Source organism: Nannospalax galili, unplaced genomic scaffold, assembly GCF_000622305.1.
Source record: "Nannospalax galili isolate Female #2095 unplaced genomic scaffold, S.galili_v1.0 scaffold24, whole genome shotgun sequence".
NCBI classification, from domain to species: Eukaryota; Metazoa; Chordata; class Mammalia; order Rodentia; family Spalacidae; genus Nannospalax; species Nannospalax galili.
The window spans coordinates 1,685,135-1,706,353 of record NW_008352654.1 but is presented as its reverse complement, the minus strand read 5'-3'; the positions used below and the strand labels follow the sequence as shown (position 1 = coordinate 1,706,353).

Genomic DNA, 21,219 nt, shown 5'->3' with positions numbered 1-21,219 from the left:
ATTATAAATATTAAATATTTATATTCAACTAAGCAATACCAACTAATCTAGAGTACCAACAGACCAGTAGTTATCCATGGATGATGGGGAAAATGGTAAGGAGTGCTAAGAGGGAATTTTTGAGTGATGGAAATATTTATTATTTTGTGATGATACTTTCACAGGCATACATGTTAAGTCTTACCAAATTATATTTCTTTCTTATGTAAAAGAGTCTTTTGTGTCAATTTTTTTTTATCTTTTTGACACAGGGTCTTCCTGTAGCCCCAGCTGTCCTGGAACTCACTATGTAGACCAGGCTGGCCTTGAACTCACAGAGATCCACTTGCCTCTGCCTCCCAAGTGCTGGGACTACATGTGTGCACCACCACGCCCGGCTTTTGTGTCAATTTTTAAAATAAGATTATTTTTTAAACAATACAGGTACCTCATCGAGAAAAATGTATTGATATTTAATACGGTAAAAATCAGTGATTGGGGGAAAGTTTAGTATAATAAGGTAAAATCTCAAACCTCTGAAAAAAAGTTTGACATGTTATGCAAGTTGACGTAAGAAATAATCCAAGTAAGGGGCTGGAGAGATGGCTCAGCAGTTAAGAGCACCTGGGTTCTGAGGACTTGGGTTCTGTTCTGAGCACCTACATGGTAGCTAACAAGCATCTGTAACTCCAGTTCCAGGGGATTTGATGCCCTCTTCTGACCCCTGTGGACCTTGCATGACACCGATGCACTTACATACATGCAGGCAATACCCTCCTACACATAAAAATATAATAAAAAGAAATATCTGGAGCCAACTGTGGTGGCACACACCTTTCATCCCAGTGCTCAGGAGGCAGAAGCAGGTGGATGTCTGTGAGTTCCAGGCCAGCTTGGTCTACAAGAAAGAAAGATCTAAGTAAAAGAGGGGCTGGAGATGGCTCAGAGGTTTGAGTGCTTATTTCTCTTTCAAAGGATCCATGTTCAGTTCCCACCACCCACGCTGCAGCTCACGACCATCTATAACTCCAGTTCCAAAGGATCTGACACTCTTCTGGTCTCTGTGGGCACAAGCCACATAATGTACATGCATACATTCAGGCATAACATGCATACACATAAAACAAAAATTTTAAATATCTTTTAAAAATGTAAAGAAAGCTGTTCACCACTTGAGAGTGTACTTTAAGGCAGTGATCCTTTTGGCCACTGCCACTCTCCTAACTTGAGAATACTTCTCTTTACTCTGTAGTAAACAGAATCTATCTTTACACTACACTTATATGTGTCTTGCCCGAATTCTTTTGATGGTGATCACAAGGACCAGGGAGCTGAGGAGAGTACAGAGCAGGCCCCTTCTGCTGTTTCCACCTGGGTACTATTGGATTTTCTTCATCATGCCTTCAAAGTCTTTGAAATTGCCAAATGGGTTGAGTCTATTAATTATTTTTACTTCCTTACCTCTCATTGATTCTTTTTAAAATATTTATTTTTATTTAACGTGTATGGGTGTACTGCTTGCATGTAGATAGGTGCACCCGTGTCGTGCAATGCCCATGGAAGTCAGAAGAGGGTGTCAGATCCCCTGGAACTGGAGTTACAGACGGTTGTCTGCCATGTGGGTGCTGGGAATCAAACCCAGGTCCTCTAAAAGAGGAGTCAGCGCTCTTAACTGCTGAGCCATCTCTCTAGCCCCCATGTCTCATTAACTCCAACCTTCGTTACTAAACATCAGTGACTCCTTATATCCCTGGCTTCCTCCCAGTCCTCCTTGAACTTCACTGTTCAGCAAAGTGACATGGCTAATTGCCCTTGTTAGATTTAGGAGTTCTGAAGAAAGGAAGGAGTTTTAGAGTTTAAAAAATAAGAGCCAGAGCCAGACCTGAAACAGGCAAGGAATGTGTCCTCTTTATTCACAGGACACAACAGAGCACAGTGGCCTTCCTTCAAGAAGGCATCTGAATCAAAGGGAGGGGCGATTTCCATTTTTATAGGAATTCTGTTGAACACAGCTGCAAGCGTTAACTCTGTGCCAGGGTCTGGTGTCCCTGAGGCTCTTTCTCCCAAGAGGAAGGCAGGCCTCTATCTTAGGCCACTAAAGGAGACAGGTTGGCTCCATAATCAGTGTCCCTCAGACCTGGGAGCAACCACTTGATAAGGCTTAAGCAAGGCCAGGCTGCCAATTTAGGGCCAGCTGGCCATTTTAAGGGATTTATAGCTTTCCCTAATGAGGCTTGTGACTCTTCTGCAATTCACCCATTCTATCATTCCAGACCCTGGGGGCATAAAGAAAAAGAGGGCAGAGGGTAGGATGAGAAGAGGGGCACAGGATTGCCTTGGGGGAAAAGAAGAAAATACAGACACAGTAGAAAAAACTGGATAAAGTCTGGGGTATTGGACATAAAGTCTTGAAGTTATAGCATTTATTTTATTTTTATTTATTTATTAATTTATTTATTATTTATTTATTATTTATTTTGGTCTTTTTGAGACAGGGTCTCCCTGTAGCCCCAGCTGTCCTGGAACTCACTATGTAGACCAGGGGTTGGCCTCAAACTCACAGAGATCTGCCTGCCTCTGCTTCCTGAGTGCTGGGATTAGAGGCATGTGCCACCACGCCCAGTGAAGTTATAGTTCTTTAATTGCATCAATAAGGGAATCCCAATCTGTGACTGGTCCAGGCATCAATCAGAGGTCACTTTGAAGATCCTTCAGGAGACTAATCAGAGGATTAGGTCAGTGAAGATGACACAGCAATTCTGAGGGCCTATCAGCCCTCCTTTCCCGAAGCCCTTCATTTCTCTACTATGATGCCCCGGTGTCTTTTCTAGCTCTTTTTCTTTGTATCTCTTCCCTATTTTTTTGGGGGGGGGCGGTCTTTTTGAGACAGGATCTCCCTGTAGCTCCAGCTGGCCTGGAACTCGCTTATGTTGACCAGGCTAAACTTGAACTCAGAGAGATCCACCTGCCTCTGCCTCCTGAGTGCTGGGATTAAAGGCATGCGCCATACCCGGCTTTTCCCTATTTCTTATATTGGCTCATTCTCTTCTTCTAGGCCATTAACTCAGTTCCCCTCAATCTGTACACTTTCCTTGGGTGAGTTCATCAATTCCTATGGCTCAGTTAGAGCTTGATGGTCCCCAAATCTCCAGTCCCTAGCCAAAATCTTCCTCTTCAGGTATTTCAGGCACATGACTATTTTCACATCTCTACTTAGGCTCATGTTGAAAAGCTGAACACTCCATTCTTCTCCCAGGAGTCTACTCTGATTCCTACAACCCACCTATCTGGTGAATGGGGACCAAGGAGAATTCTGAATGTCATCCCACCTGCTTCCTAGTGAATCAAAGAAGTCCTGGCAATCACCTGTCTTCCTAAAAGGAACATACCACCTCTTCTCTCTACACCCTGTAATTTTTCAAGTTATCACCATTTTTGTTTCTCATTTAAATTTCAATAATGGCTTCCCAACAAGTCTTACAGTTTTCAATCTTAAACTATAAATCTAGTTTATACTTCATAATAAGAGGGTCTCCAAACAAATTAGGTCAGACCCACTCCCAAAGAAACCCTTTCATGGGGCTGTGGATGTAGCCATTCTGGAGTTGGCCATGCTACTATTGTGTTACTGGGTTAGCCCAAGCTTTCTCAAGATGTTTTATGCTCTTTGCTTATGCTGATTCCTCTTAACCTGTCATTGTTTCATTCCATTTCCTTGCTTCATTCTTACCCCCCTTAGGTTTCTACTTGGCCATCATCTTCTCTAGGAAGTCTCGGCCTCAGTTCTGGGCCAAGCACTTGATTTTGGAGTTAATAAAACACCTGAATTCCTCCATTTTTTCATTTCATGTTGTAGGATAATAGCTTGTTTAATTATAAGTGTCTCTCTCCTTAGATGAGTAGACCATTGCACCCTCAGCCTAGACTCCTGAATAGATTAAGTACGCTTTAATATTTTGCAGGATGAGAGGATGAATACTCACTAAGCAGTAATTTGTTACTAATATTGTTTAATGGGTTCTCTCTTAAAGGATATAAAAATATACTGATCAGCTAACTTTAGCATTCTAAGTCAGTTAAGCTACACATTTTCACTTACATATTGCTTTCCTGATGTAAAACAGGAAAACAGGCAGTGTATCTGGTATATCAAAATATTATCATATAGTTTTCACAGGGTTAGAGCTCATATCTTTTTCATTTTCTAAGAAACACTCATCAGCATAGCACTGATGTTGAAAAAACTAGCTTATGACTTACTCTATAGACATTAATTTCCTACTTGCTACTTCCTTTACAGGGAATTCACTTCTCCCCTTGGCTAATGACCTGTTAATCTTGCAACCCTTAGGCCTAGAACCAGTCCTTTTAGATGCTTGTCTTGAATGGTCCAGGTTGAGTTTGGGGCTCTTTCCAATGTCCTTGCAGTAGTCAGGGTACTCTCATTGTCTAGCCCTACCATTGCAATACAGTAGAGAATATGCTAAAACTCTGGAAAAATGTGAAGTGAAAAAAAGTTCCAAGATCTAAGTCTTAAATTCTCAGCTCCATCAATTACTAACTGGGTAATCATGGATCAGTGACCTTACATGTCAGCTGATCTATTTCATTATATTTTAAAATTCTAATCTTCACAAATATTTTTTAAACTAGACAGTAGCAGAGTTAGAGTAAAATTCAAGGATGACTGTGAAGCCTGTGCTCTTTGCATGATTTCAATGAGGCAGGACATTGAGTTTCTTGAAGGCTAATTTTCTTATTTCTGAATGCGAATGATAATATCACAAAAAGCAGAAAGAGTCTAGGTTAAATTTTACTAATAATCCCAGAACAGGAAAGGTGAATACTTAAAATTACTGAAAACTTATCAATTATTTTGTATGCAATCCTAAAAATTAAAAACCTGAAAACATGAATTTGATCCTTTACAGATCCTTCTGATAGTCCTTTAGTATTCATGGCTGCCAGAATTTAGTCTGTTCCCCCACCTCTTCTTTTTGTGATAGCATTTCACTATATGTTACCCAGATGACTGATTTTTGTTTTTTAGGATTTACTATTGTGTTTTATGTCTGTGTGTCTGTGTGAGTATATGTCATGTCTGTGCAAGTGCCTAGGGTGGCCAGAAGAGGGTATTGGATATGGAGCTAGAGTTACAAGTGGTTGTGAGGCACCCAATATGGGTGCTGGGAACCAAACTCTGGTCCCTTCCAATGGCAGCAAGTACTCTTAACTGCTGAGCCATCTCTCCAGCCCCTGATTTTAGTTTTTAGTTCAGAAATTACTTTTGTTTTGTTTTGGAGACAGGGTCTCCCTGTAGCCTCAGGGAGCTCACTATGTAGGCCAGGTTGGCCTTGATCTCAAAGAGATCTTCCTGCTTTTGTCTCCTGAATGCTGGGATCAGCATGTGTGCTACCATGCTGGGCACAAAATACCTTCTTAACATTCTCAGTGACTCATGGTGGTCGAGGTAGAAGTGAAGAGGAAAAGAAAAAAGCCAATTTCTGTCAATGATTTCAGGGAGAAGTTGGTAATGGTAAATGTACACTGGAAATTTTGTTTCCATGCTACTAGAAAGACACCAGAACAGAGCTAGGAGAGCGAAACCATGCCACCCCTCAAGGCCTCAAGCTCATTCTCTTAAACAGCCTATTCAAACATGAGCCTTCACTGACTCTGCCAAGAGTCTCACAAACACATACATTTCTGTAATAGAACTCAGGGAAGTGAGTTCTGTTCTGGTGAATACAAATACTGCATATTGTAAGTGCAATGTAGGGGACATTCCCAGGCCAGAGGAATAAGATGATGTCGCTTCTTGCAGGTTTATGCATCTTGCTAAAAAGCAAAGTAAATCTTGCCTCATATTCTAAGTCCTTGCTAAGGTACCAACAGGAAAAAAGACTATAAACAAAGCTGGGGGTCACAGGCATGCACTTCTGTAGCTCTACAAGGTCCCCTTAGCCTGGCTTCTGAGGGGCTCCAATCCCAGACTGGAGGTGTGTTGGCACTTGAGGAGCTGACTTTGGGAACTTGTCTTCCTCAGTTCTAATTTCCTACCACCTGTTTTGGAGATGTTTAGGTCTTTGAATGAACATAAAAGTGGCAGTAGCAGAACAATGTGCCCTTATCTACTTCCAAAACTTAACTGTTTAACTTTGCTGAGAGCTTATGAAAAACACTAAGAGCCATAATAGTTGGTGAAAGCAGCTAACAAATGGCTGCCTTTGGTGAAAACCTAGTGTACATTTCTAAAAGATTCAAAGTTCAATTGCTGATCCTCGTTCAGTGTTCCTTGCGAGCCCCCGCGCCCCTTACCTCGGATTATGAACAGAGGCTGGATGGGGGAAGGGAGCAACTTAGACCCTACTGCCAGAGGAAAGTGCCTTAAGAAAAGTGACCAGAAAGGGGAGTTTTTGGGGAAGAGAGAGAGAGAGAGAGAGAGAGAGAGAGAGAGAGAGAGAGAGATCGTGGGCGGAGCCGGAGAGAGCAAGTAAGCGAGCACGGGAGCGAGTGACAGCTGGGTCCGAGCAGAACTGAATCGGAGCCAGAAAAAAGGCTCAGGAGTAAACGGGAAGAGGGCCAGGCGTGCTGGTCCAGCGCTGGGTCCAGGACCAGAGAGAGTACGGAGTGACAGTGTGGGACCTGGACACACGGGTCGGCGTGCAACAGCAGGGTCGGCAAAGAAGGGGCAGGGCCCAGAAGTCGGTCCCGCGGGAGCAGGGCTTAGAGAGGGGCGGAAAGGATGCAGTCCTAGCTTCACGGTCCCTCGGCGCCACCCTCACTCGCCTGCAGGATCCGGGACCGCGCTGCTGCCGCCGCCACCACCGCCGCCGCCATGGCTTGCCACCGCCTCTGGCCAGCTCCCCGTGCCTCCGCCGCCAGGGCCCGCCCAGCAGCAACACCGCCAGGCCTAGCCTCCACACGGCTGAGCCTTCCCATTGGACGAGAGGGCTATGGCCTCTAGCCAATCACTCGCCAGAGGCATCGACTCCACCCAGCACTTCCAGCCCTGGGGATAGGTGATTGGTCAGAAGTGGAGGCGTTCTCGTTCCCTCCCATCTCAGACAATTTTCGTTGGCGGAGATCTGGAGACGCGCCCCGACTTGGGTTGTGTATCTTCAACACACAGGGAAGACGCCCCCTAATCGGGAACCCCGATTGGCTACAGGCAGGCTCCGAGGTCCCGCCCCCTCCCTGAGGAAAGTAAGTAAGGCCCTCGGAAAATCCTTCCAACCGCGCCAAGGTGGGACTGTCTTCAGGGGCGGGGTTAAGCAAATACCGCCCTGGGGCGGGGGAACGAGACCCGGCCGCGAGCTGGGAATAGGTTCTCTCCGTGGGGGGCGTGGCTTGTGGAGCCTGGCTTTTCCCGCCGACGGTTAGCCACGTCACGTGACATGGGTTGGAAGATGGCGTCTCCCACAGACGGTAAGAGCCGGCTCAGAGATCCTTGGCCTGTAGTCTCTTTCCTTGGTTCTCTGGGAACTTCCGCTCCCCAGATGCCCCGCACACTTACATGTTCTCTTGGGGTCCTCTCCTTTCTCTTTCACTTCTTCCGGATGTGTTCTGGTTTTCAGCTGGCAGGGTCTTCACAGCGTCTCCCGAGGTGCCGGGTACCCGGTGTTTCCTCTGTGGACCAGGCGGATGGAAGAGGCCACCAGCCCAAGACTCTTTCCAAGTGAAAGGATAAAGGTCCTGGCCCATCAGTGATGTTGAGGATTGGAAGGAGATACTTGTAGGGGAGAAGGAGCTTTCTCTTAGGGGCAGTGGTAATTCTGTTCTCGTTTGAGCTGATGGACCGAAGCTCTCCTAGCCCTAGCAGGGGGTGGTGACTGACGTAAGGGCTGGGGTTCATCCCTGGAGCGAGCTGCAGGAGAAACAGGCTTCTCTCCTCAGTTTAGGGCAGCTCACCTGGCAGCAGGAGAAGCGGGGACCTTCTCCTTTCCTGGCTCTTAGTCTCCAGGGAAATGAGACTTGAGCTTGTGAATGGAGTTTCGCACGCGTCTCAGCTCCTTTCTTTGTGTGTTGCTTTCTTAGGCTGATGGCAAGAACTGCTTGTTAGGTGTCTTAAGAGGCAAGTCATCTCAGGTGGCAACTAGGTATTTTCGTTTCATACCATATGCTTTTGCTCTCTGTTCTGCTTTAGTATTTGGAATTGCTCCTCTCTGTCATTATTCAGTATCTCAGTATCTTCATTATCAGCATAGTTCTATTAACTTTGCCCTGTCACACCCAATTATAAATTCTAAGTCTGTCTTGTTTCATAGTTTAATACGAGAGTTTAGCTTAGTGCTTGCAAAGTAGTTGGCCTTCAGTTAACATTTATCAAAAGATGAAGTTGGAGGGCTGGAGAGATGGCTCAGTGGTTAAGAGTACATTGGCTGCTTTTGCAGAGGAACTGGGTTTGATTCCTAGCACGCACATGGTGGCTAACCACTGATTATCACTCCAGTTCGAAGGGGGACCAGATGCCCTCTTCTGGCTTATGTGGACATTGCACACATGTGATAGATACACTTACATCCATGCAGGCAAAACACTCAGACAGGAAAATCAGTCAATTAAAAAAAAAAAAAGATGAATCTGGGCCTGATGGTGCAGGTTTGTTATCCAAGCTACTTAGGAGGCTGAGGCAGGAGGATCTTAGTTCAAGGCTTGCCTGGGCTACAGAGCTACTTAAAGGCCTGGGCAACTTAGGTTTCAAATAAAAGGTTTTATTTTTATTGTTGTTTTTTAAAAAAATATTTTTTTATTTTATGTGTATGCATGTATTGCCTGCATGTAGGTAAGTGCACCTGTGTCATGCAGTGCCTGCGGAGGACAGAAGAGACTGTTGGATCCCCTGGAACTGGAGTTATGGACAGTGTTTAGCTGCCATGTGGGAGCTGGGATTCAAACCCGGGTCTTCTTCAAGAACAGCCAGTGTTCTTAACTGCTGAGCCATCTCTCCAGCCCGTTTGTTTGTTTTTTAAGTGGGGACTGCAGCTCCGTGGTAGAGGGCTTACCTAGCATGCGTGAGGCATTAGGTTCAATCTCTAACACCGAAAAGGATGATTAAATTATATGCAGAAATAATATTAATTTTCTTTCCCTCCCTTCCTCCTTTCCTTCTTTTCTTAGATAGGGTCTCACTCCATAGCTCAGGTTGACTTCAGACACCTCCTTCTTCCCTTCTTGTGCCTCCAGTGTGCTGGGATTACAGGTCTGTGCTACTATGCAGGCCTGCTGTTTGATTTCAGAGTTTTTGAACTGCATCTCAAGTTTGGGGCACATTTATATATCTCATAAGAAATTGTGGATGCTCAGAATCAAAAGGGATGCCTCTGCTTGGGTGTTGGTTTTTGTTTGTTTTTCTTCTAAAATGTCTTTTTTCTTGCCAGCAGAAAACAAAGGCATGGGGAAATGACAACTGGGTTTTTGGTTTAACAAAAACTTGGGTTTTAGTTTAACATGGTATTGCAGTTTCTTGAGATAGATGGATTGAGAAAATGCGTTTTGACTATAGTAGGTTTAAGGAGTTTTTCCACATGTAAATGGAGAAAGACATCAAGTAGCCTCTTGGACATAAGATTCTGAAGTTAAGGAAGAAGGTGAAGACTAGAAATATTAATGTAGAATCATTGGTATATGATGGTAAAGGTTGTGATAGAGAGTGGAGCCAACTTAGGATGGGGCCTGAGTGGAGGAGACTAAAGGGAGGAATCATTGACTAGGAGAAGCACCAGTACAATTGTTTCATAGATGCAGGGAGTAGGGCCATTAGGGTATGTGGGTGCAACAGAGATGTCACATAGCATAAAGGACTGCTGGATTTAGCAAGGTAGTCACAGATAACCTTAATAGCAACAGTTTCCTTATGTAGGGACAGAAGCATGGTTGTTGTAGGTTAAGGAGAGAGCATAGTGGCTGGGAAGTGGGTAAGGAAGCTTGGTCTTCAAGTTATGAGGACTTGAGTTCTAATACCCAGCACTCATGGGGATTAGAAAAAGCTAGGCATGGCTTGGTATGCTTGCAACCCCAGCATTGGGGGACAGAGACAGGAAGATACTAAGAGCTTGCTGGTTAGCCAGCAAAGCAAAAAATGCTAGCTTCTGGTTTAGTGAGAGACCCTGGCTCAAGGCAATATATTTGAGAGCAATAGAGGAAGAGGAAGACCACTTAACATCCTCCTCTGGCCCCCACCAGTACACACACACACACACACACACACACACACACACAAAGAGTGAGTTAAGGAAGTAAAGACAGCGGTTTACCCAGGAGAGAGGTTATAGGTTTAAGGAGAGAGTTTGTACATATATGAATGCATGCATGTGTGTGTACATGCTTGTGGAGGCCAGATGCTAACTTTGGGTGGCATTCCAAGAGTCTTCCACCTTGTTGAGACAGAGTTCTCATTGCTCTGACCTCACCAAGTAGGCTAGAGTGGTTAACCAGCAAGCCTCAGATTCCTCCAACACTGGGAGTACAAACATGTGCCATCACACTCAGTTTTTTTCATGTGGGTTCTGTGGATTGAACTTGGGCACTTTACTAAGTTTCTCTCCAGCCTTTTTTTTTTTTTTTTTCTTCGTCTTTTTGAAGTAGGGTCTCCCTGTAGCTCCAGCTGTCCTGGAACTCACTATGTAGACCAGGCTGGCCTTGAACTCACAGAGATCTGCCTGCCTCTGCCTCCCGAGTGCTGGGATTAAAGGCATGCACCACCATGCCCAGCTAGCCTTTTTTTTTTTTTTTTTTTTAAGAGCAGGGAAATTCTGGGCCAAGATGGCATTAGCCACCAAGCTTGACAACCTGAGTTTGAACCCAGAACCCACATGGTAGAAGGAGAATACCAGCTCCTGCAGTTATCATGGCATGCAACCTTCCCCCATAAGTAGAAAATGGAAAAAGTTTGAAATAAAAAGAGAAATTCTAGACCAGGTTTGCTTGAATGTAAGCCTAAAGTAGAAACTGATGATGCAAGAAGATTATTTGAGGTGATGTCCTTGTCAAAGCAAAAGAAGATGGCATATAATCTTAGCGTAGATTATCTTTCATTAGAGCAGGGATACTTAACAGCTGATGTAACTGGAGGGAAACTGAAGAGAATGAAGACTAGTGGATTTGTTGGCATGGTTTCTTTTTTTTTTGTTTTTTTTTTGAGGCAGGGTTCAGGTGGGCTGGAACTCAGTGTTTTTGCCTCAATATCCTAAGTGCTGGGATTGCATATGTAGACCATCATGTCCAACTCATATTCATTTATCTAAATACTCCTTAATTTTCTTAACTACTCCTATTTTATAGATTGGAAGAGTGAGGTTTAGTGAGGCAGAATCATTTATTTGTATTATAGCATACTGCAGTAACCATGGTAGATATCTCTAAACTTTCATTAGAGTGTTTCAGTTTATGTTCTTTGAGATTGGAATATAATAAAATAAAAGATAATATATTTCTTGCCTCATCTTCATGTTTGGTTCTAGGGACAGATTTGGAAGCATCTTTGCTAAGTTTTGAGAAACTTGACCGTGCTTCACCAGATCTTTGGCCAGAACAATGTAAGTTTTTACTTTTTACTTTTTTCATACCAGAATAAATGCAGGAAAACCAGTGTTCTTTTGGGAGATTTTTGAAGAGTTGTCATGTATCTGTAATGATTAGATTTTTTTGTTTTGTTTTAGGTTTTTTTAAGCTTTATTATTTATTTATTTATTTATTTATTTATTTATTTATTTATTTATTTATTTTATGTATTTGAGTGTTTTGCTTGCATGTATGTAAGTGTACCCATGCTGAGCAATGCCAGCAGAGGCCAGAGAGGGTTGTTGAATCCCTTGGACCTGGAGTTATAGGAGGTTGTAAACTGTCATGTGCATGCTGGGAACCTAACCCCAGTCCTCTGCAAGAACACCCAGTGCACTTAACTGCTGAGACTTCTCTCCAGCTCTCTAGCTTTCATTTCTTTTTTATGTTTTTATTTATTGTTTTTATTTTATGTGTATGAGTGTATTACCTGCATGTATGTAAGTGCACCCATATTACACAGTGCCCATGGAGGTCAGAAGAGGGTGTCAGATCCCCTGAAACTGAAGTTACAGATAGTTGTTAGCCACCACGTGGGTGCTGGGAATTGAATCTGGGTCCTCTGTAAGAGCAGCCAGTGCTCTTAACCGCTGAGCCATCTGTTCGGCCCCTAGCTTGCATTTCTTGATTAATAAAATCAAACATCATTTCACTTTAAATTATTTATTTATTTATTTATTTATTTATTTATTTATTTATTTATTTATTTATTTATTTATTTATTTATTTATTTATTTATTTATTTATTTATTTATTTATTTATTTATTTATTTATTTATTTATTTATTTATTTATTTATTTATTTATTTATTTATTTATTTATTTATTTATTTATTTATTTATTTATTTATTTATTTATTTATTTATTTATTTATTTATTTATTTATTTATTTATTTATTTATTTATTTATTTATTTATTTATTTATTTATTTATTTATTTATTTATTTATTTATTTATTTATTTTGGTGTTTTTGAGACAGGGTCTCCCCTGTAGTCCCAGCTGGCCTTGAACTCACAGAGACCCGCCTGCCTCTGCAAGTGCTGGGATCAAAGGCATGCGGCCAGCTTCTTTTCTGATTTTTAATGTGATTCTGTGAGACATTTGAATAAATCATTTGATTGATACAACAGGATAGCTGAAAAAGTTTATTTTATTTTATTTACAGTCCTGGGAATCAAACCCAGGGTCTTGTGAATGCTAGACAAGCACTCTACCACTGGGCTATTTCTCTAGCCCTGGAAAGAAAGTTTAAACTTTGGTAAGAGATACTGTATCTCATCAACCTACCAGCCAATTCCTGGTCCCTTAAACTTGGCTGAGACATTGTTTAATTAGAAAAGTTCTTCCTGCCCCTCAATCTGATTTAAATTTCTATTTCTTTGTCCTCCCATAGCACCTGACATCTTTCTTGAAATGCTTAAGATTATTGGTGTTTACTGATTTACTCTGTCTTTTTCCAGCCTGCAAGGCTTTTTTTTCTTCAAAATTTGAATCCTCTATGCCCAAACACTCAAATCTTTCTTGAATGAATAACATTGTTTTTTGTTTTGATTTTTTCCTTTTTAGTACCCGGCGTTGCTGAATTTGCATCTTCTTTCAAAAGTGTAAGTAATAGCTTATATCTGTTGAAGTTTAGCCTAAGTTTTTGCTCTTAGGTAGAAGCTCAAATCTTTATTTTCAAGACTAATGTCATAGTCTTCTAATCATTTTATAGTCCTTTAACTGTGTATATTACCATATTTACTGTTGATAATGCCTTCCTCTGTTCAAATACTTTATTTTGACATTCCAACCTTTGTCTATTAACCTCTTTCTTGTTTGAAAGCTTTAAGGTTAGGCAGTTGAAATACTTGCTGTAACACTAGTCCCCCCAACCCAAATATAATTTTGGAGCTTTCTTCTTGTTTAATGTGATACAGTATAGCCTTAACTTAAACCTAGCTAGAGGATTTTGGATTTCTCTGTGCTCCATTGGAAATCTGTATTACGAGGTTAGAAAGGTGGCTCAGTGGTTAAGAGTACTGGCTGTTCTTGTATAGGACCCAGGTTTGGGTCCCAGCCCCTATATGGCAGCTAACAACTGTCTGGAACTCTAGTTTCAGAGGATCCGACACCATCTTCTGATCTTCGCAGGCATGGTGCACTTAACGTACATGCAGGCAAAACACTCATATTCATAAAATAAAAATGAATTAAAAATTTTTTTCTTAAGAAACTTGTGTTACCAGTCAGCTGCTGGGGTCCTTTTGCTTGTCTTGGATAGAAATCATGGGGAGGCTAGAAGTAGCTCTCAGTGCTTGTCTTTGGCAGCCTTTGAATCCCTTGACAATCGGTGGGAACAAGCAGAAACAAGTGGTATCCTCCAGTGTTAAATCTCTTATGCAGGTCTGGGGTGATGGACCCTCAGCTGTACAGCTAGTACAGTTCTTGTGTAGACATAGGAAGTTAGGATTCCTCAGTCTTTGAGAGCAGCTGGTTGGACATGCTGCTCCCAGGTGGGGATAGATGTTAGGATTCTTCAGTCCTTGATAGAGACCAGTATTTAAGTTCCTGGGCCTGGGGCCTTGACGTCTCTAGAACGTTCAAGGGACCAAGGCCTGCAATTTTTTTCTCTGACTTTTTATAGCCTTCTATCCTTCAACCTTAGCTCTTTGCCCTCTCTCTTCTTTTGCCTTCCTCCTTATTCCTGACTTGATTACTATCTTGAGCTGTTCAGCTGTCTCTTTTCTCTATGGCCTCTGTTACAGTTGCTGCTGTTTGCCAAGCAGCGGCTGCCGTTGTCAGCTACTGGTCTTGTGGCTCTGATTTTTTGCAGCTGTCTATGCAACTGACTGTTCTGCTGCTTTTGCAGTTCTGCCTGCCGACTGCTCAGGTCTACCCCTTCTTTGGTTGTCACACAGCTGGCTGCTTCACTTGTCTCTGCTACTCCTCTTTCTCTTACACCTCTGCTATCCCTGCTGTTGCTTCTAGGTGTTACCAGTTCAGCCTGCACTATTTGAACTCATCCCCAAAAGACCACTTAAGAAAAGCTTTTTTTTTTTTGTCTTTCTGAGACAGCGTCTCCCCAGCTGTCCTGGAACTTACTATGTAGACCAGGCTGGCCTCGAACTCACAAAGATCTGCCTGCCTCTGCCTCCCAAGTGCTGGGATTAAAGGTTTGCGCCACCATGCCTGGCCTAAGAAAAGCTTTTTGTTAGACCTTATGTTGCAGGAAGTGTCTCCCAACTTGTTTAACATATGAGGTGAGCTGAACAGATTTCTTACATAGCCAAAAAAAAGGGAGTGTTTGTATCAATCATAGCAAACTTCAAATACAACGTAAATGAAGGCCTGTGTTTGCATCATTCATAGCATTGTCTCTTTTGAACCAGTCACAGCAGTCTCTTTATGAGGCCACTAGAAGTGCTTCTCTTTCTCCGTAGATGTAAAATTACAGGATCACCTAGAGTTAACTGAGGCTTTTGTTAGCAAAATGTCCAGTGCAGGCTATCGAAGCAGTCTTTTTCAGGCTGTACCTTCAGGAGCCAGAGCAAGCAGCTGCATTCTTAGTTTCCCCAAGGCATCTGTGCAGTGTTACTGGCATAAGGGTCATGTTTCCTTTGCTCAGCTCAGTGAGAGTAGAAAGGGATGATCCACAAGCTGCTAAGTTAGAGGGTCATATTACCATCTCTCAACACTTTTGCTTATTTATAGGAAAATGAACTTTGGTCTACCTTGTAGAATTCTTAGTATAAGTCTAGTGAGATGCTCAGTTTGTAAAGACTCTAGTTATGCAAGCCTGAAGATTCAAGTTTGATCCCTGGAACCCTCATAAAGGTAGAAGGGGAGAACTAATTTCATGAAGTTATTATCTGACCTATAAAATGTGTGCTATGGTATTCATGCCCACCAATCCACATCATACACAGACTCAAATAATTTAGCTAAAATAGAAGAAAAGAATTGTTAGTATAAAATGTCATAATATGGGGTTGGAGAGATGGCTCAGTAGTTAAGAGCACTGGCTGCTCTTGCAGGACCTGGGTTCAATTGCCAGCACCCACATGGCAGTTAACAACTGTCCTTACCTCCAGTTCCAAGAGATCCAACTTCCTCTTCTGAACTCTGAGGGCATTGTACGACACAGGTACACTTACATACCTGAAGGCAATACACTCATACACATAAAAATAATAAAATATTTTTAAAATGTCATAATACATGTAAAATGTTATAGTGTCTAAAACGTAAGAAGTAACAATATATAGCTATTACAATTTGGTTCCCTTTTATCTGGTAGATTGAGCAGATGATTTAATTTTCTTTCATTCTCATTTATACTTAGTTTTCAGTTTAATTAATTTATTTGGTTGCAACTAAATCTTTTTTTTTTTTTTTTTGCCTTTTTGAGACAGGGTCTCTCTGTAGCCCCAGCTGTCCTGGAACTCACTATGTAGACCAGACTGGCCTTGAACTCACAGAGATCCGCCTGCCTCTGCCTCTCAAGTGCTGGGATTAAAGGCATGCGCCACCATGCCTGGCTATAAATATAATTTTTAAAAGTGCTTTAAAATTATATTTATAACTTAAAAGTTTTAGTTTACACTAGCCAGGTGCACAATGAAGGCACCTACTCCCTATTGATGCTTCATATCATTTTACATTCAAACCATAAAATATATTTGTACTTTTTCTCTAGAAATATGCACATATTTTGAGATTATTTCTAGGGGTTCAGGTATATCACAAGACTCTTAACATCCCCTGGCAGAATATATTTTTCTTCCTTTTATTTTTCTTGTGTTTTTTTAGACTTAAAAAATATTATATATGTTTGTGTGTGTGTGTGTGTGTGTGTGTGTGCTTGTCTGCATGTATATATGTGTACCACATACATGCCTGGTGCAAATAGGCCAGAAGAGCATATCAGAGTCTCTGGAACTAGAGATGGTTGTAAGCTACCATGTGGATGTTGGAACCAAACCTAGGGCCGCTGCAAAAGAGCAACCAGCGGTCTTAACTGCTGAGCCATCACTCCAGCCCCTCTACTAGACCCTCTTTTGAAAAAAATACTATTTTATGTGTATGAGTTAATATGTGTTTTGCCTGCATGTATGTATGTACAACATATGTGCATATAACCATGGAAGCCTGAAGAGGTTGTCAGATTCCCTGGTATCTGGAGTTATGGATAATTGTGAGCTGCTATGTGGGTTCTGGGAACTGAACCGAGGTCCTCTGCAAGGGCAGCCAGTGCTCTTAACTCCTGAGCCATCTCTCCAGCCCCTCTTAATGGTCTTGTTAGTTTAAGTCAGTATATCTGGGAATGGCCAGCACTTTTGGGGGGTTGGGGCACATAGGAGATGACCTCACTATGTAACCCAGACTGGCCTTGAACTCATAATCCTTCTGCTTCAGACTTTGCTGAGATTGTAGTCACATTTTACCATGTCCAGTAGCATTTATTATTTTTCAAAACTACCGAGGTGATTCTCATGCAACTGGTCTTGAAAACCACTGACCTTGCAAATGGTCTTTTATATTTTTATTTGCAGAAATGAGAAGATAATCTAAAATGCTGAAATTTCTAAAATTTTTACAACTATGAAATCTGAGCTGATAAGATAGCTCAGCATGTAAAGACTCTTGTCATCAAGCCTGAAGACCTGAGTTCAATCCCTGGGATGTACATGGTGAAAGGAGAGAACCAATTCCCACAAGTTGTCCTCTGACCTCCACACACCTGCTGTGGGTATGCCTATGCACGTGCATACACATACAAATAAATGTGAATAATTTTTTTAAATTATGAAATCTCAAGTGATGACCCTTTCATTTTTTTCTCATTTGAGTTAAGGGTTTTGTCATTTTTTATTCTTCTTTGTACCAGAGAATATTACTAATTGTTGTTTCAGACATTTCAGTTGGAGTCTTTCAAAAGAACAGAATTTCAAGTAATTTCATTGCTATACTAGCTCATGCATGAAATAGTAATAGTAGTCATACCAAATTCCCTCAATCATTTCTCTGAGAGCAACTTTAAAAATGAACAGCATTATTTTGTAAAGTGACTTTTTGCGGGGTTTTTGTTGTTGTTGTTGTTTTGGTCTTTTTAAGACAGGGTCTCCCTGTAGCCCCAGCTGGCCTGGAACTCACTATGTAGACCAGTCTGGCTTTAGTCTCACAGAAATCTACCTTGTCTTTGCTTCTTGAGTGCTAGGATTAAAGGTGTGCTTATAAGATGACATTTAAAAAAATATTTTACTGAGTTTTTATGCATTCATATAATGAATCTTAATCAAATTTAGATGGCCCTCCCCCATCCACTGAATTTCATGCATTCTGTCATATACGTTATGTCCTATCCAGTCAAGCATTTGTACCCAGATGTCCCATGGTACAAGTTCATCTACTGAAGTCTAGTTAACCTACAATCAGTCCCTAAAAGAAGATCTGTTAACCCTCACATTGCAGTAATCAGTTGCCAATAGTTCTTCAGCTAGGGTTGGGGCCTATAGCCCATTTCCCTCATTCTCTGCTGTGTTTTTGTCTGATGTTTGGTGTTGTGGGTCTTGTGCATGCTGAAAGTGACATTTTAAGTCATACCTGAATCTAGAAAAACTTGGGGTTTAAAATTTTGAGTTTGACAAGCTACATTTCTCATAAGAAGGATATACCTGAATGGCTTTTTCCTTACTTCCTGTCAGCCTATCACTAGCTCTCCACCCAAATGGATGGCTGAAATTGAACGTGATGACATTGACATGTTGAAAGGTAAGTAACACTGGTGTCTGCTATCTTTGTGTTTGTTTTAAATTTTTTTTAACTTATGCCAGGTGTGGTGGTGCACACCTTTGATCCCGTACTTGGGAGGCAGAGGCAGGCAGATCTCTGTGAGTTCAAGGCCAGCCTGGTCTACCTAGTGAGTTCCAGGCCAATTGGGGCTATGGGGAAACCCTGTCTCAAAAAAATTTTTTTTTTAATTTTATGTGTATGAGTGAGTGTTTTGCCTACATGTGTATAATTGCACCATGTACATGCAATGTCCATGGAGGCCAGAAGAGGGCATTGGATCCCTGGAACTGGATATGCAAATGGTTTTTAACTGCTGTGAGGGCCCTGAAAGTGGAGCCCTGTCTTTTGCAAGAATTCCCAGTGGGTTTTTTTTTTTTTTGAGTGTTTTTTTGTATGAGTATTTTTCCTACATATGTTTAAGTGTATCACATGTGTGCAATGTCTGCAGAGGCCAAAAGAGGGCGTCAGAGTCCCTGGAATTAGAGTTGAAGACAGTTATTAACTGCCATGTACTGTCCAGTGTTCTTAACTGCTGAACCATCTCTCTAGCCCGTTTTTGTTTTTAATGCAGTCTCACTAATGTTGCTCAGTTGAATCTCTTGAGCACATGAGATCCTGTCTCAGCCTTGATATATGGAACTATAGGCAGCCACCAAGCCTGGCTTGTCTTCTAAGTTTTTTATTTTAATATTTTATTTATTATTTTTATTTTATATGTATGAGTGTGCTGCTTGCATGTATGTAAATGCACCTGTGTTTTATAGTGCCTGCAGAGGTTAGAAGAGGGTGTTGGAGCCCCTGGAAGTGAGTTACAGACGGTTGTTACCCATCATGCAGGTGCTGGGAGTCGAACTTGGGTCCTCTGCAAGAGCAGCCACTGCTTTTAACTGCTGAGCCATCTCTTCAGCCCTGACTTCTAAGTTTTATTGTTGGATTTTCATTCTTCAACAAACCATTTTGTAATTTTTCTCTATTCTTTCACAGTGTTCTTGACTTCACAGTCCCTACTTTACTATCCATCTTCATATTTCTTCATGTCTGGCTGGAATACTTTTTTCTACTTTTTCTTTGTGCAGAAATCCAACCAATTCAAGACTAAGTCACAATGAATTCTTCTGCTATTATTCCTTTTCCTGGTAACTTATTTTGTAGAATGTATACAATGAACAAGAATAAAACCTCTCACATAAATTTTCTCAATTCTCATAAAGACCCTGCTAGGTATGATAATAACCAAAGTTTAGAGGTTAATTAACCAATGTAAATATTAGAAAATGTTGAAGTTTAATCTCTGATATTATTAAGTCTAGTCTCTACTATGATAGAACTGCCTTATTTATAGGCTTTAAAGCCATATATTGTTGTTAGTGCTGTTAAATGACAACCACTTAGTGAGTTTAGACATATCTTTTATTTCAGTCTTTCCTTTCAATTTCTTCCATAAGGAATTCTGTGAGTAGTGAATACTGTTTGATGAATGATTTGGAACTCAATCCAAGAGTGGCAATTTAAACTAAAAAACATTAGGGGGCAGGAGCGCTTGTTACTCTTGCAGAGAACCTGAGTTCAATTTCTAGCACCCACATCAGGCAGCTCACAACTTCCTGTAACTCCAACTGCAAAGGAAGCTGCCACCTCTGGCCTTTATAGGCACCCACAGTCATGTATAGAGAGTGTACACAGACACACACATACACATAATTAAATAACATCTTAAATAATTTTATGATTCATTTGCTGTTTTTTATAATCTACATAATGGTTTTGAAGTAACAGACTAAAAGTAGAAGTCTGGGATTGTTGAACTATTTATTTAAGCAGCTGAGCTGGTCAAGAAAGTCTACTTAAGACAGACGCAGAATGACTGCAGGGCAAAAATGGAAGAACAAAACGCCTTTCTGTGATTTTAGAAGTAATCCACTGTTCTGCATGTTTAACTGAAGTTTGCTTCTCTATCCATGGAAAAATTAAGTCTCAAGGGCATCACAGATTCATTGTCATGATACTCTAAATATGTTTATATAATAAACTATCAGCTTATATTTCCTAAGAAAACTCTAAATTTTATGTATGTATGTATGTATGTATGTATTTATTTATTTATTTAGTCTTTTTGAGATAGAGTGTCCCTGTAGTCCCTACTGGCCTGGAACTCACAGAGATCCGCCTGCCTCTGCCTCCTCAGTGCTGGGATTAAAGGCGTGCCCCACCATGCTCTGCATGAAAAAACTTTAAATTTTTAGTAAGAGTTAATAGCATTGTTTTATGCAAACTGATCTGTGATTTAAAACAGAGGAATCAGGTGATATTTAAATAAAAATCTGGGGGCCTGGAGAGATGACTCAGCAGTTAAGAGCACTGGCTACTCTTGCAGAGGACTCGGTTTCCATTCCCAGCACCCACGTGGTGACTAATAACCATCTGTAACTCCAGCTCCAAGGTATCTAATAACTGTCTTCTGCAGGCAATCACTAACATGCATGCAGGCAAATACTCTCATACACATAAACTAAAATAAATTTTTTTCTAATTTACATAAAAAAAAATCTGGGCAATGGGGCTGGAGAGATGGCTCAACGGTTAAGGGCACTGACTATTCTTGTAGAGAACCCGGGTTTGATTCCCAGCACCCATGTGGCATCTGACCATCCATAATTTCTGTTCCAGGGGAATCCAACACTTTCTCCTAACCTTCCCGGGCATTGCATGACATGGGTGCACTTACATACATGCAGGCAATACACTCATACACATAAAAAGAAAAATAAATAAAATATATATTTTTTTAATCTGGGAAGAAGCCGGGCATGGTGGCGCACGCCTTTAATCCCAGCACTTGGGAGGCAGAGGCAGGCCTCTTTATGAGTTCAAGGCCAGCCTGGTCTACATAGTGAGTTCCAG

The 21,219-nt window shown here is 41.4% G+C and overlaps 2 protein-coding genes across 2 annotated transcripts in view; one reads left to right on the top strand and one right to left on the bottom strand.

Annotated features, from left to right (window-relative positions):
- Positions 1–6,892, bottom strand: part of Aldh6a1 (aldehyde dehydrogenase 6 family member A1) — a 22,747-nt gene extending 15,855 nt beyond the window's left edge. Inside the window, exon 1 of the mRNA XM_008849752.2 lies at positions 6,769–6,892. Within this exon, the coding sequence (XP_008847974.1) occupies positions 6,769–6,819 (51 nt within the window). The 5' untranslated portion in view covers positions 6,820–6,892. The remainder of the gene's footprint in view (positions 1–6,768) is intronic.
- A 333-nt stretch (positions 6,893–7,225) lies between these two features.
- Positions 7,226–21,219, top strand: part of Lin52 (lin-52 DREAM MuvB core complex component) — a 128,253-nt gene continuing 114,259 nt past the window's right edge. Inside the window, exons 1-4 of the mRNA XM_008849751.3 lie at positions 7,226–7,407; positions 11,442–11,516; positions 13,111–13,148; positions 18,231–18,297. Coding sequence (XP_008847973.1) covers positions 7,377–7,407; positions 11,442–11,516; positions 13,111–13,148; positions 18,231–18,297 — 211 coding nt within the window. The 5' untranslated portion in view covers positions 7,226–7,376. The remainder of the gene's footprint in view (positions 7,408–11,441; positions 11,517–13,110; positions 13,149–18,230; positions 18,298–21,219) is intronic.